This window comes from Quercus lobata, chromosome 3 (assembly GCF_001633185.2).
Source record: "Quercus lobata isolate SW786 chromosome 3, ValleyOak3.0 Primary Assembly, whole genome shotgun sequence".
Lineage (NCBI taxonomy): Eukaryota > Viridiplantae > Streptophyta > Magnoliopsida > Fagales > Fagaceae > Quercus > Quercus lobata.
This window is the reverse complement of record NC_044906.1, coordinates 5,064,024-5,076,742: the sequence shown is the minus strand read 5'-3', so window position 1 is coordinate 5,076,742 and position 12,719 is coordinate 5,064,024. Positions and strand designations below refer to the sequence as shown.

The 12,719-nt window shown below is 34.5% G+C and overlaps 1 protein-coding gene across 4 annotated transcripts; it reads right to left on the bottom strand.

The window, feature by feature from the left end:
- Positions 1 to 2,753: 2,753 nt before the first annotated feature.
- On the bottom strand, positions 2,754 to 11,606 carry LOC115981739 (TMV resistance protein N-like). 4 transcript variants are annotated; one of them, XM_031104073.1, is made up of 10 exons: positions 10,966 to 11,606; positions 9,132 to 10,251; positions 8,677 to 8,952; positions 7,768 to 8,592; positions 6,699 to 7,659; positions 5,835 to 6,030; positions 5,588 to 5,683; positions 5,281 to 5,382; positions 4,394 to 4,636; positions 2,754 to 3,515 (listed from the first exon to the last, which is right to left on the bottom strand). In XM_031104073.1, the coding sequence occupies exons 1-5, from the start codon at positions 11,436 to 11,438 to the stop codon at positions 6,724 to 6,726; spliced, it is 3,630 nt and encodes a 1,209-aa protein (XP_030959933.1). In that variant the 5' UTR covers positions 11,439 to 11,606; the 3' UTR covers positions 2,754 to 3,515; positions 4,394 to 4,636; positions 5,281 to 5,382; positions 5,588 to 5,683; positions 5,835 to 6,030; positions 6,699 to 6,723. The 4 variants fall into 4 exon arrangements, with proteins under 4 accessions (XP_030959933.1, XP_030959934.1, XP_030959930.1 ...); XM_031104074.1 differs by having other exon boundaries at positions 4,394 to 4,625; XM_031104070.1 differs by having other exon boundaries at positions 4,394 to 5,382.
- Between the last annotated feature and the right edge of the window lie 1,113 nt (positions 11,607 to 12,719).

The following is a 12,719-nucleotide window of genomic DNA, read 5'->3' as shown; positions in this document are numbered from 1 at the left end:
TATTTATAGTAATTTTTGTTTGTCCTTAATAACTTTTAGTTTAAAAGTCAGAATAATGGTCCATCTATTTTGGGATGACCCTTAAGGTCAGTAGTTTATGATTCTGCATTTAACTCAATTTTGCCATTTTTGGTAAATTTCGGTATTTTGTCACCTAATCGCATAATTAGTGTCTGTAAGGTTGAATTTAATTAACCATCTTATTGGCTTTATTCTGTGCCAAATTTGCTTGTATTTTAGCAATTAGTAACCTTATATTTAGGTGGGATTCTTGTAAGGGTAATGAGTGAGATAATGTGAAGAAATGCTCAAGAGTGTGCAAGAAAAACAGGGACTTGCGATTGAATCTCGCAGATGACTCGCGGCTGTAAGCTACCAGAAGCTGCACACGTACCAGGCATGCCAAAAGTTGAAGCGTCATGCTAGCTAGAGCACTACAGGACAAAATAGGACAACTGACCATTCAGTTACCTCGAGGCTGGAACTCGCGACTCAGTCAAACTGCGAGCCAGCCCTATTTTGAAAAATCTGACTTTTCACATTCCATTCTCACCCTAGTATAAATAACCCTTATACCCACGAAAGAAAGAGAGTTTCCAAAGAGAATTTTAAGAGAGAAACCCTAGAGAAAAGCAAGATTGATTCATCCACAATCTTTACTTAAGAGACTCTTCAAATTCCTCAACTCTCTTCCTCTCCATTGTTAAATCCTTGAGAGGCTTTTTACCAAAACATTTTCTCACCATATCCATTTTTGTAAGAGGGCTGTTTGGTGCTTTGGAAAGCAGTTAGGAAGGAACCAATTTCACATTGGTTGATGCTATGGTTAAGTAGCGGAATCTAGGAAGCTAGAAAAGAAGTTGGTTCGGCACAACCTCGTTGGAGCAAGAAGCTTGGAGGGCTTAGATATACTTGGTAGATTAGGCTTGGAGGGTCTATTGTTGTTCATGTATTCTAACTACATTTTCTAGTGGATTACTTACCACTTGGAGGGCGGCGGAGAGGTTTTACGCCGAGGGCTTCGGTTTCCTCTTCGATAACACATCGTTGTATTGTCCTTGTGTTTGCATCTCTCTTCCCTTAATCTTTGCCTTTTATTTTCTGCTGTGGATGTGATTTTAATTGATTTAGATTGTTTACCAATTCTGTTTATAGCTTGTGTTCATTTTCCGCGCACTTATTGTTTGTCATAAAACTTGAATTGGTAATTTTGTTATTGGGGGTCTAAACATTCAAGGGTGTTTTATATACTATTTGAACTTTCAGTGTGAATTAGAGTTTTAGATGTTTTTCACAGTATTTATATGTTTTGTAGTCGTTAGAATTATATTAGACTATTATCAATAAACATAGACGTTTTGTCAAATTTTCTTCTGGTGGATTATAGTTTTTATCTCCTTGTGAATTCAGGAAAACCCCTCATGGATTCGAGATTTACTACTAGAAACTAACAGTTTAATTTTTGTTCCATCAACAGAGTATTGTGTGTGTTTTCTTCAGGTTTCTGTGACATCAATACACAACTTTCTCCAATTCTCTTTATAGTTGTATCAATTCTCTTTACAGTTGTATTCTCTCTAATAACCCTAATCCAATCTACAGAAAAATATTCCACTATAAAACTTCTAACTTTTCTTGAACCATTCTAGATATTAGCTTTTACAATTTATATTGCAGGCCAGCATCTAAATTGTGTTTTGGCCCAGCTCTTATTTGACCAACATTGCATTATTTCCTTGAGCCTCATACATAGAAGACAACAATTCTACCCTATGTTTTGTGCTTTTGCTCCAGAAAATCACATTTGGTCTTTTTTCATGTTGTCCTTGTCAAAGAAGAACCTTCTTTTTTCCCTTGAATTAGCATCAAGTATACAATCAATTGAACATTCTAATTCCTCTACTACTTACATCCCCCACTTGGAAGATCCAGATTCTGTAATAGACCTTAACAATTTCTGGATCAATTTAATTTCTAAAATAAGACACAGAAGATTTTATAATGGCTCTATTTAATGGAATGTATTTAGCATAAAGGATGATAATGTGCATGCAACTAAATAGAAAAACATTTTGGCAGATATATACACATACATATCTAAATAAATATGTTTGTACACACACACACTCGAACATGTGTGTGAGAAAATAAAAGCATCGTTTTTTTTTCTACCAGTTGTATTACAATTAACCAAGCCAATCAATCACTCCTCTCTATTGTAATCAGACTTCAAGATTACACAGAACTAAACAATTTGTGTTGCAGTCAAGCCTACTAAATTCAGATGAGGAAAGAAAATAGAACAACCTTGAAGAGGTTTTGCTATGGAAGCACTTTTCCAAAAAGAGGCATAGGTAAACAATTGATTCAGAGAACAAAACCCAATTCATATTCAAGTATTTGATTTTTATGACGACATAAAAAAAAAAAAAAAAAAAAATTGTCACACCCAACTCTCAATTGGCATGATATTGTACACTTTGGGTTGCTCCTTGCAGTTTTTAAGGCCTCATATTAGTTTGAGTTAAAGTCATTCCCTATAAAGCGCAGGACCTCACACTACCTAGGCAATGTGGAACTCAGCCATGATTTGGCTCTCCATCGCCTCACCCCACTTAAGAGGCCTTTTGGGTTCCCACAAAAGTTCTATCAAGTTTTAATGATGTATAATAGTAAGCTTATACCTCATTTAAAATAGATAAAGCTTTTCAACTTAAGTCAAAATCCACATTGAGATGAATAATCTGATATGAAATGACATGTAATTAATCTTTTGATAACCATTTACAACTATAGGATGTTCTAAAAATAAATTACCGTCAAATAATGTGTTAGAATGGAGAATTGGTGGCTCCTATCTTCTTGGGTTGAAGAATATAAGCATAAGCCCAAATCCACCTGAACTTATTTTCCTATTGATACTACAAAAAGGGCTGGTACAACAAAGAATGCTAGCCTCAGTTGATACCAGATATGAACAGAACAAAACACTTGCATCCCCTCCTTCCGCAAGTCAAAAGTGTCTTCCACTATCACTTTCAATCTTCAAGGAAGCCTTCTCTTCTTTGTGTAGATATCCTCTAATATATGACTTGCAATCAAGACAACTAGGGGCACTCCACTATCACTTTCAATCTTCAAGGAAGCCTTCTACTTTGTGTAGATATCCTCTAATATATGACTTGTAATCAAGACAACTAGGTGAGAATGCCCTTTAGGCTTTAGCTGTCAAAAGCAATTTTTGGTTGCCAAATGTCTTAGCAGTCTTTTTTACTTGATGTATTGCAGTTGAAGCAACCAGCAAACAGTTCTTAATGTGATTTGGCAACAAAAGCTGTCACACCCCCCCCCCCTTCTCTTTCTCTGCCTCTCCCCAACTTGGAAGAAGCTTGCCAAAACCCTTTAGCAGTGAACACCAACTGCAACTATCAGGAGCTGTGCACATTCTAACAGGCCTCTCTGGTCCTAGATCCTGAGGTTGCAGAGCCTGAGTTGTTTTGAAAGCACTTGAGTACCTGCAAAACAGAGACTTATGGTCCGTTTGGATTAAGGGAGAGGTAGGGGGAGTAGAGTAAATTTAATACAAAATTAACTTATTTTTAACCAACTCTATTTTACTCCCCTCCACTCCCCCTCCTTCCCCCCTCTATCCTAACTGGTCATTAGATAGCATTTAGACAAATGATAAAGAGCTTTCTATCTTTTTTTACAATTTATTAGTAGAGAGTGCTTAAGTAAATCACTATTTAGATAGTGCATTAAAAATTGAGGTCAATAAGTTTTTGCCTTCTAGGGTTATACCAACTAGCAAGCTTCCCCAACTCCTCAATATTCACATATGTTTACATGGCCTCTCCTTAACTACTCCTTGATGGCTCTTTGAACTTTTTGAGAACGCTGGGGCCAACAAAGTTGCATACTTATTTGTTTTTTTTTTTTTTTTTTTTCTCGAATAATATTCAAACTCCCAAGATGGATATTGCATATTCTCTATTATCATCAATGCCCATCCAAAGAGCATTAATGTTGATCTCCACTTTTATCTCCAAATAACTTGATCTACCATTCAACTTTCCTTACTCAAAATCAATCCCAAAATCACAAATCTGAGATCCTATCTCTGTATGCCATTGCGTGTGGATGCTCATGCAAACTGTCATTTTTAAATGAAAGCTACTCAAAATTATCTTGTTCAATGCTCAATGATAAATATGAATTATGCTCTACAACCTATGTTACCCACTAACATTTTATTTACTTCATGAAGAAAGTGTTAACATCATTTCATCAAGGGGAAAAAATCGTAGCAACATTACTTTTTAATGACAACCAGAGGAAACGAAACAGCAAAATCCTCAATCCTAGCAACATTACTAATGAGAAAACTGGTCACCTCGATATAAGTTTCCCAAATATCATCATCAGCTATCACTGTTTGGCAAATTTCATCACTAGCAAAGCCATTCTGAATGGGGAGATCCTTTATTTCCTTGTAATTTGCCATCAAGCTTAGATTATGATCTTCTAGTACATCTTTGCCACCCAGAATGCCAAATTTTCTACTGCATGGTGGAATCATCCAAGTCAAAGCTTGAGCATTGCATGTAGGACTGATCTTATTCCTTCTGCACAAATGCTATAACTCAAGATTAATATAATCCATGAGAATCACTACTAGCAAAGAATTGGTCATCCTTTTCACCTATAACTTAAAATAACTCTCATTACATGCAAGAAATTATTTTAAAGGGAACCCGAGAAAAATTGGAACAATTATTTTGTTTCATATTGTTTAACAACATCAATCTCAAACATTACTTGAAATGGGGAGATTTCATTGTTTTTATATGACACTTTCAGGAAAACTAAATGCAGTAATTGCATCATCATGAAATTAAAACATTTGACAGCAATACTTAGTCAAAGTTTACATAAACTTATGCTAGAGTAGTTTTCCCATGGCCTTCATCTATACTTATGCAGATGGTCATAAAATATTGGTAAAGTCATAAATTTAATATACAAATCCTTTCTACCTATAAGCAGTATTGAGAGAGAGAGAGAGAGCATCAATCCCAGATCATAGCCTCAATGTCCAGTGAGTGACTGCCTTTCATCACTATTGTCATTTCCGTATATCAAAAAAAATATTTGAAATGTGGGAGAGTTCTATTATGTATGTATATTCATAATATCTTAATTTGAAACTTATGAGAGTTATATGAAATTTTGCACCTTCCGAAGAATTCTAAAATAGAATAAATATGGGGAAAATCTCACCAAATGCTGCAGCTTGTTATAAGCTTGTGAAAAGAAAATCTCACCAACACCGTTACATGCAACCGATATCTTGACCCACTTGGATATACCCTCCAACAGAAGCTGGATATCCATAAATCAAGCAGAAATAAGCATAATTATCGGTTCTTAGACATCAGACTTAGGATAGTAATGATAGACATGATATAACTGAAAGAATGCTGATCTCGTAAGTTAAGGAACAACACAATAAATAAGAATATATAAGCGGGAAATAATATTATTTGAATTATTGGGGAAGCTCTCAATGTTGAAACAAGAAATATACCAATCATCAAATTGGGGTCTTTATTGTTGAAATCTGCATTGCATGAAGAAATTCTGCATCTTCATTAGAAACCCCTTCAACATATATAACAGCAATCTGTAACAACTCAGAACAGATTAATTTCAATGAGACCAAGCATCAGGATGCACTTGGATTTTTTTATTTATGAGCAGCATAATAGGAAAAAAAATTATCTAAAGATACAAGAGTGAATAATTGGCAATTCATCTAGGTATAAGAATCCTACACATAATCTCAACCTTCACCAAGATAACCCACTCTATTGAAGAACCTTTAGGTCATTATATTGCCTTCTCAAATGTGTGTATCTATGCCTCAGAGCATCTTTGTCATGATGAGACCAATGTCCCATTGAACAGCTTGAACATTTCAGTCCAAGCCTTAGCAATAAGTCCATGACCTACTTTATTCCCTCCAAGTGCCTGGTTTCATAACAAATCAATGAGGTAATATTCCATTGTTGAAGTAGAACTTATTCTTTACTTGAATGCATTTAACTTGCTGGGACAAGGTTATTCATTGTAACACCTAATTGGTAATTAGCTTTTATCCATTAAAAGCAGATTATACTTATTAATCATACTGCCCTTAGTTCTTATTTAGTTAATAAAACAACAAATTAAGAAAATTACAATCACTTCCATAAACAGGAAAAATGGAAAAAAGATCATCAAGGCCAGTCCAATCAGTCAAGTATTTGCAAAGCCAAATACCTTGTGTGCTGATTTTTCTACAACACTTTCCTTTTACCCTTTTTTTTTGTGTTACTGGGCTGGGGGTTTACAAGTGTTAATTTCTCCCATAATAAAGACATATTTACAAAACCCATCTTAAGTCTTATTATTAGGTACTAGTTAGGTCATAATTGGCTTAGCTTACAATAACTATAAACAGATTACTAATTCTTGTGCAAAGCAGATCACTGTTGACTGCCCATTTTTCTTCAAAATATATTAAATTCTTGTGGTAAAAGAGTCCATCCATGTTTGAATTCACTCATAATAAGAGATGTGTGAATATTTCAATGCAATAACAAACACGAAAGATCAAGTATTCAAGTGGAAAACAGTTTCATTGAAAATAACAGTACCTTGCCATGTTTCTTTGAAATTTGATCAAGTGGTTCTCATTTTCTTGGACTCTGGATATGGACTGAAGTCAGAATCATCATTTATAGAGGAGGAACCCAAATCAAACCCATCACCAACGGTTGAGTCCAATCCAAAAGCAAACTCAGACCCATTTGCGACATCCATTGGAAGCCCTGAATTAGATGGCAAGATTACCGAGGAGGACCCACCACCATCTGTATCACTTGAAATAATCTGACTTTCCAAATTGCTCGAATGCACTGAAGCTCGTCCTGCTGAATGCGTGGAGCCCACCTCCTTCAGACACCGACAACAGGTTTGAGCTCCACATAAACATGTGCAGCTCCTTGCTTCATAGTTGTCCATTGAAAGTCCCAAAGCTTCTACATTTTGAGGTTGAGGGCAATTGCATTCTACATGGACTCCTATCCGTTTAATGATAGAAGGAATGTTAGGAGGAAAACGTAGATAAGGAGCAGCAGCAAAAGTTTCACAGAAGAGCTCAACATGATTCTGATCACCTAGATTCAAGTCCTGAAATAGCTTCTGCAATGAGCTCTGAGGTCTACAGTAAAAACACAGATGATGCCCATACTTCGATAGTGAATAGCAGAATGAGTTTCCGAACGACCGTTGAATACCATTGATGGAAATGTCGATAAGAATAAGTATAGTGTTATAGAATTCCTCAGTAGAAGCCTCCTCCTCGTATTGAAAAGCTAGACAGAGAGCAATTGTTGGAAATTTGGGACCAATCGAGAATGATATTAAATTTCCAATACGTTGATGGTTAAACCAATTTGGAATTTCATTCTCTTCTCCTGGAACTAGAATGTGATATTCACTAAAGTCATATAAGAGGCTTTCTCTATATGAGTATGAGTGTGGGGTCTTTAAAACATCACTTGTCACACCTAAACAGGGTGGTAGATTTGGTCGAAGACCTATCATTTCTCGAAACTGCATTCAATTAGCGAATTCAACAAATTACATCTCAGCAAATCAATTCAAGTAGTATTTGTGAAGGTAACAAAATTGTTTCTTAATAACTTTGAGAGAGAGAGATACCTGATGAAAGAGTAATTGTGAATCTAGCGAGTGGCTATTGAATGCATCTACATGTCTTATACTTTGTGGAAGCCTTGGAATTTCCCGAAGCTCATCGCAATTTGTAATATCAAGCCTATGTAATCTCTCAAATCTGCTTATGCTTTCTGGGAGGGTAACAATTTTTTTGCAGTACCCAATTACTAACTCTTTCAATGTGAGGGGGCAACAACAATTGAGAATAAAATCTATTTCTGAGCGATTTGTAAAGCTATCAAGACACAGTTTGTTCAATCTTGGGAAAATATAATTGGAAAAGCCACCATAAGAATTGCACAGTGGCTGTCTATCAATCTCCACGTCCTTTGGAAATGTGACACAGCCAGAGAGATCGAGTGTCTCTCGATGTTGTAAAGTATAGATGCTACCTGGAAGTCTTACCTGTGTTAAATGCGCTCCAATATTAAGCGTCTTAAGGCCAGTCAAATTCCCAAATGACGGAGGCAACTCACTGATACCCGTATTCAACAGTTCTAACTCTCCTAAACCATTCATTTTGTGCAAGATATTGGGGAACTTCTTAAGTCTCTCGCAGCCGGATAGTCCAAAAGATGTAAAAGATTTCATCATGAGACAGCTAGGAAGAGTTTCAAGTTTACTGCAACCCTTAAGGTCCCACACTTCAAGCTTATCACGACGCCCCACGGAGTCATCAACCTCAACTAGGTTTCTACAATATCTAAGAATCAAATGCTTTATGTTTGGGGTCATTGACATGTCAGGTATTTTCCTAATCAATTCACACCCACTGAAGTCCACATATGTTGCAGCTTTGAATGCGCAAATCTGTAGAGGAAAAAAAAAAATCGAAATTTAGAATATATTTTAATCTTTAAATTAGTAACAATTTATAAATACTAATGATCATACCTGCTTAATTGGCTCCTCTAATTGACTACGAGACATGTTGAGCACAACCAGACTTTTAGGACAAAAATTAGATGGCCAAGAAGAAAATGGATATCCATACCAATCGAGCACCCTTAATCCATTGGGTAGATATTTAAGGCGTCCATGACAATGTACATTATGAATTGCGAGAAATCTAAGATTTTTCATCTTGTGAAATACTTTTGCCTCTAATTTCACCTCTGTTGGTTTTTTTTCAGGCGACCACAACCTTATGGCTTGAATTTTATTTGACCCCTAATTGAAAAAATGGGTAAATAAATCACCAAATATATATACATAGATACATACATACATACATATATATATATATATATATATATTAACAATTATTAAATTTTAAACAAAAACCATAAAGAAAAGTGATTACAACTTTCATGTGATGGAAAGGGAGAAAATGAATCAGAACAACTTACCATATCTTCAGTTAGTACTTCAAGAGCATCCTCATAACACCATAGTCTACTACGTTCTCCCGGGTTTTCTGGTGATTCTTGTCGAACAATTTCCCTACCCATTTGTTGAAGCAAGTCATGCATTGACAATTGCTTAAATTTATTTTTAGTCAAAAGACACTTATCAATAAGTTTTTTAATACCAGTTTTTGGATATAAACCACAAGCCTCTAATATATCTACAACCTTATCATAATCCATGCAGTATCCCTTGAAGAAACATGCAATATCAAGGAAAATATGTTTTTCAGTATCGTCTAATCCTTCATAACTTATTTTCAATATTTTTTGAATATCTCTATAAGGAATTTTTTCATATTTATTTAAGGCACTTTCCCATTCAGGTTTAGTTTTTCCATACAAATCAGCACCCATTACAACTAGAGCTAGTGGAAGGCCTTTGGCATAATGTACAACTCGGTTTGCAAGTTCCAAATAATCTTCATTTGGTTCATGGCTTTGGAAGGCATGCTTGCTAAATAGTTCAATAGCTTCATTTTTATCTAATCCCTCAACTTGATATGCTGACATTGATACACCATTTCCAAAAGTGGCTAGCAAGCATTTATCTCTTGTTGTCATAATTATTCTACTTCCAGGAGCAAACCAATCACATTTTCCAAGCAAAATTTTTAACTGGACCAAATTATCCACGTCATCAAGAATGAGAAGAACCCTCTTTTGGCAAAGAATTTTATTTATCATGTCGGTTCCTCTACATTTGTTATGCACCTTCAAACTCCTATCACCTAAGACCTCAGAAATAAGAATATCTTGTAAATGGATTATGCCTTCATTTGTCTCTGACCTCTCTCTAACATTCTCTAGAAAAAATTTTGCTTCAAAATAATATGAAATTCTATTATAAATAGCTTTTGCAATTGTAGTTTTGCCTATTCCTCCAAGGCCATAAATCCATACCATGTGAACATCATTTGATTCAACGTTTAAACATTTTAGTACATCCTCTACACGAGAATTTATTCCAACTGGGTATTCAGCAACATGAAATGGCATCTTCTTTAAAGTATACGTTGAGATGTCTTCAACAATTTTTTGAACAAGTTTAGATTCATCGCAGCTGCCATTCACAGAGCATTTAACACATGTAGCGCGAGTTAGACTATAAATGAGAAATAAGAGCATAAGCTAGAATTATAATTAAAGTATTGCTAAGTAAAGCGGCATGTAAATCATAGATTGAAAAAATATTACTAGTTTATTTACCTTTTTTTAGGTAGCAAATTAGCTTTTTAGACGAAGTTGCATGAAAAGTCTGAGTAGAGGAGGACAAGAATCCCATTACTTTATCATAATACATTTAAATTTTTTTTTATTTAAAAAATAATAATATGCTGCAGAAATTCCTAATTAATTAATTGGTAAGTTTTTTTATATTAAAAAAAAATCATAGTTTGTAAGATAATGTAATATTAAATTCTTTTATTTCGATCATTATTGCCATAATAACCAGCTTAGTAGAAGATATGAGAACAGAAGAATACTTTCATATACATACATACATACATACATACATATATATATATATATATATATATATAAAGGGTCCGGTTAATGTGTGCCCTTAGGGCACACATTAGTAAAATCCATATATAAATATATAAATGGAAATTTTTATTTAACAATAAATTAAATTCGATGGTGATAACCAAAAAAAAAAAAATCAAAACTCCAGAAGAACAACTAACTAGAGTAATCACTACATTCTCAAAAAAATAAATAAATAAAATTAAAAATTAAAAACTAGAGTAATGAGTAATCACTAAATAAATACCTGTTCTTGTAGTCCCAACCAGAAAGACCAACTGCTTCACATAGAGCTTCTCTCCACCGTCGTACTTTCTTGTTATCATTAAATTTTTCTTCATGCATAGTTAATGCTTTGCCAAACTTTCCTTTTTGTTTACGAATTTCTGATGGATCCACTTTGTAAAAAATAGGTCGCACCGACTTATTCTTTTTCCTACACTCAACAATTTTAGCAAGCTCATCCAAATACCAAGTGGAGGATGCATAGTTTTCAGAAAATACAATTATTGATGTGGCTGAGTTCTCAATGGTTTTGAGAAGCTCCACAGAAATTTCTTCTCCCCTTGGGAGATCATCATCGATGAAGGTGTGAATCCCCCGTTGACACAAAGCGTGATATAAATGGCTTATAAAACCACGGCGGGTATCTTCACCTCTAAAACTCAAGAAGACATCAAAATTCTTGGATTGGGGGGTGAAAGAGGAAGATGAGGCCATCGGGATTTATGAGCAGATGAATGAGAAGATCTGAAAAGAGAAGAAGGAAAGCAGTGAAAGGGTTTGTCAATATAACTGAGCTAAGTGAAGGACGAATTAGGAAGAGAGTGGGTGAATGCAAGCAAGAGGAGAGACTCTGACGTAGTCTTCACTTTCGGTGTGACCATCATCAAGTTTAAAGAAGGAAATCCGAAGAAAAGAAGAAAACTTTACTTTATGTCAGTTTTCTTATGATAAATACAAGAAAAGTAGATACCCACTTCCACGCAATACAACAAAGTTCAATTTAACAACAAATTTATAAAAAATAATACGAAGTTCAAAGTGAGGCCCACACGTTTTTACTTTTCTGGGAACATAGCAATCTTTGGTTACACTCAGTCAGATACCAAGCATCAACTAAAGTTTTTCTTATAGATTTCCCCCTCTTTTTTTTCCTTGAGATTGCCCAAAACTAATTCTGCTATGCACGCATCATCAGAATTTCCTCCTCTTTTTTCTTGAGGTACACTCATTTTTATCGAAATTTTCTCCTCTCTCCTCGTCTCCTCATGCTAGAGCTAGACCTACCGCAACAAAAAAAGGAAAAAGGAACATGTGAAATGTCCATTGGGCTTGTTTGATTAGGATATTTGAACAGCAGTTTTTAGTGTTTAAATACAAAAAATTATAGGTTTTAAAAAAACAACGTGTTTAATAAGTGTGTTTTTTTACCGGAATGTGTGAGTTATATTATTCAGTTTAGGGTGTTTAAACACTGAATTTAAAAAACTCTTCTTATTAGTTTTCAATTTTCAAGCAACATTGTTCAATGGCATTTTAGTAAATATTTTTAAAACTATAGGTCTCACTAATTAGACTGTGTCATAACTTTTAAAAAAAACACACATACACAGATACCAAACATACAATCATGGTTTTTCACTTTTGAAAAGACATTATTAGAAATATAGTACTAAACACATTTTTTGCATTATGAGTACTTTAAACGTGTTTTCACAACATTTTTTAAACCATAATTTTCACATCATTTTGCACTAACAATACTCAAACGCATCTACCAAAATATTCTGTGCCTATTGTTTTATGAGAAATGCTAGCAAATACTCTTAGGGCATTGATTAATAATCCATTTAAAGAAAATTTTTATGGGAAAAGAAAAAAAAACAATTAATAATTTGACAACTTTTTTTATTTCTCTTAAAAATAATGTCAAAACTTTCTTAAAATGAATTATTAACTAAGGGTTATGTTAACGAGTGTCTTAAGGACACTCGTAAC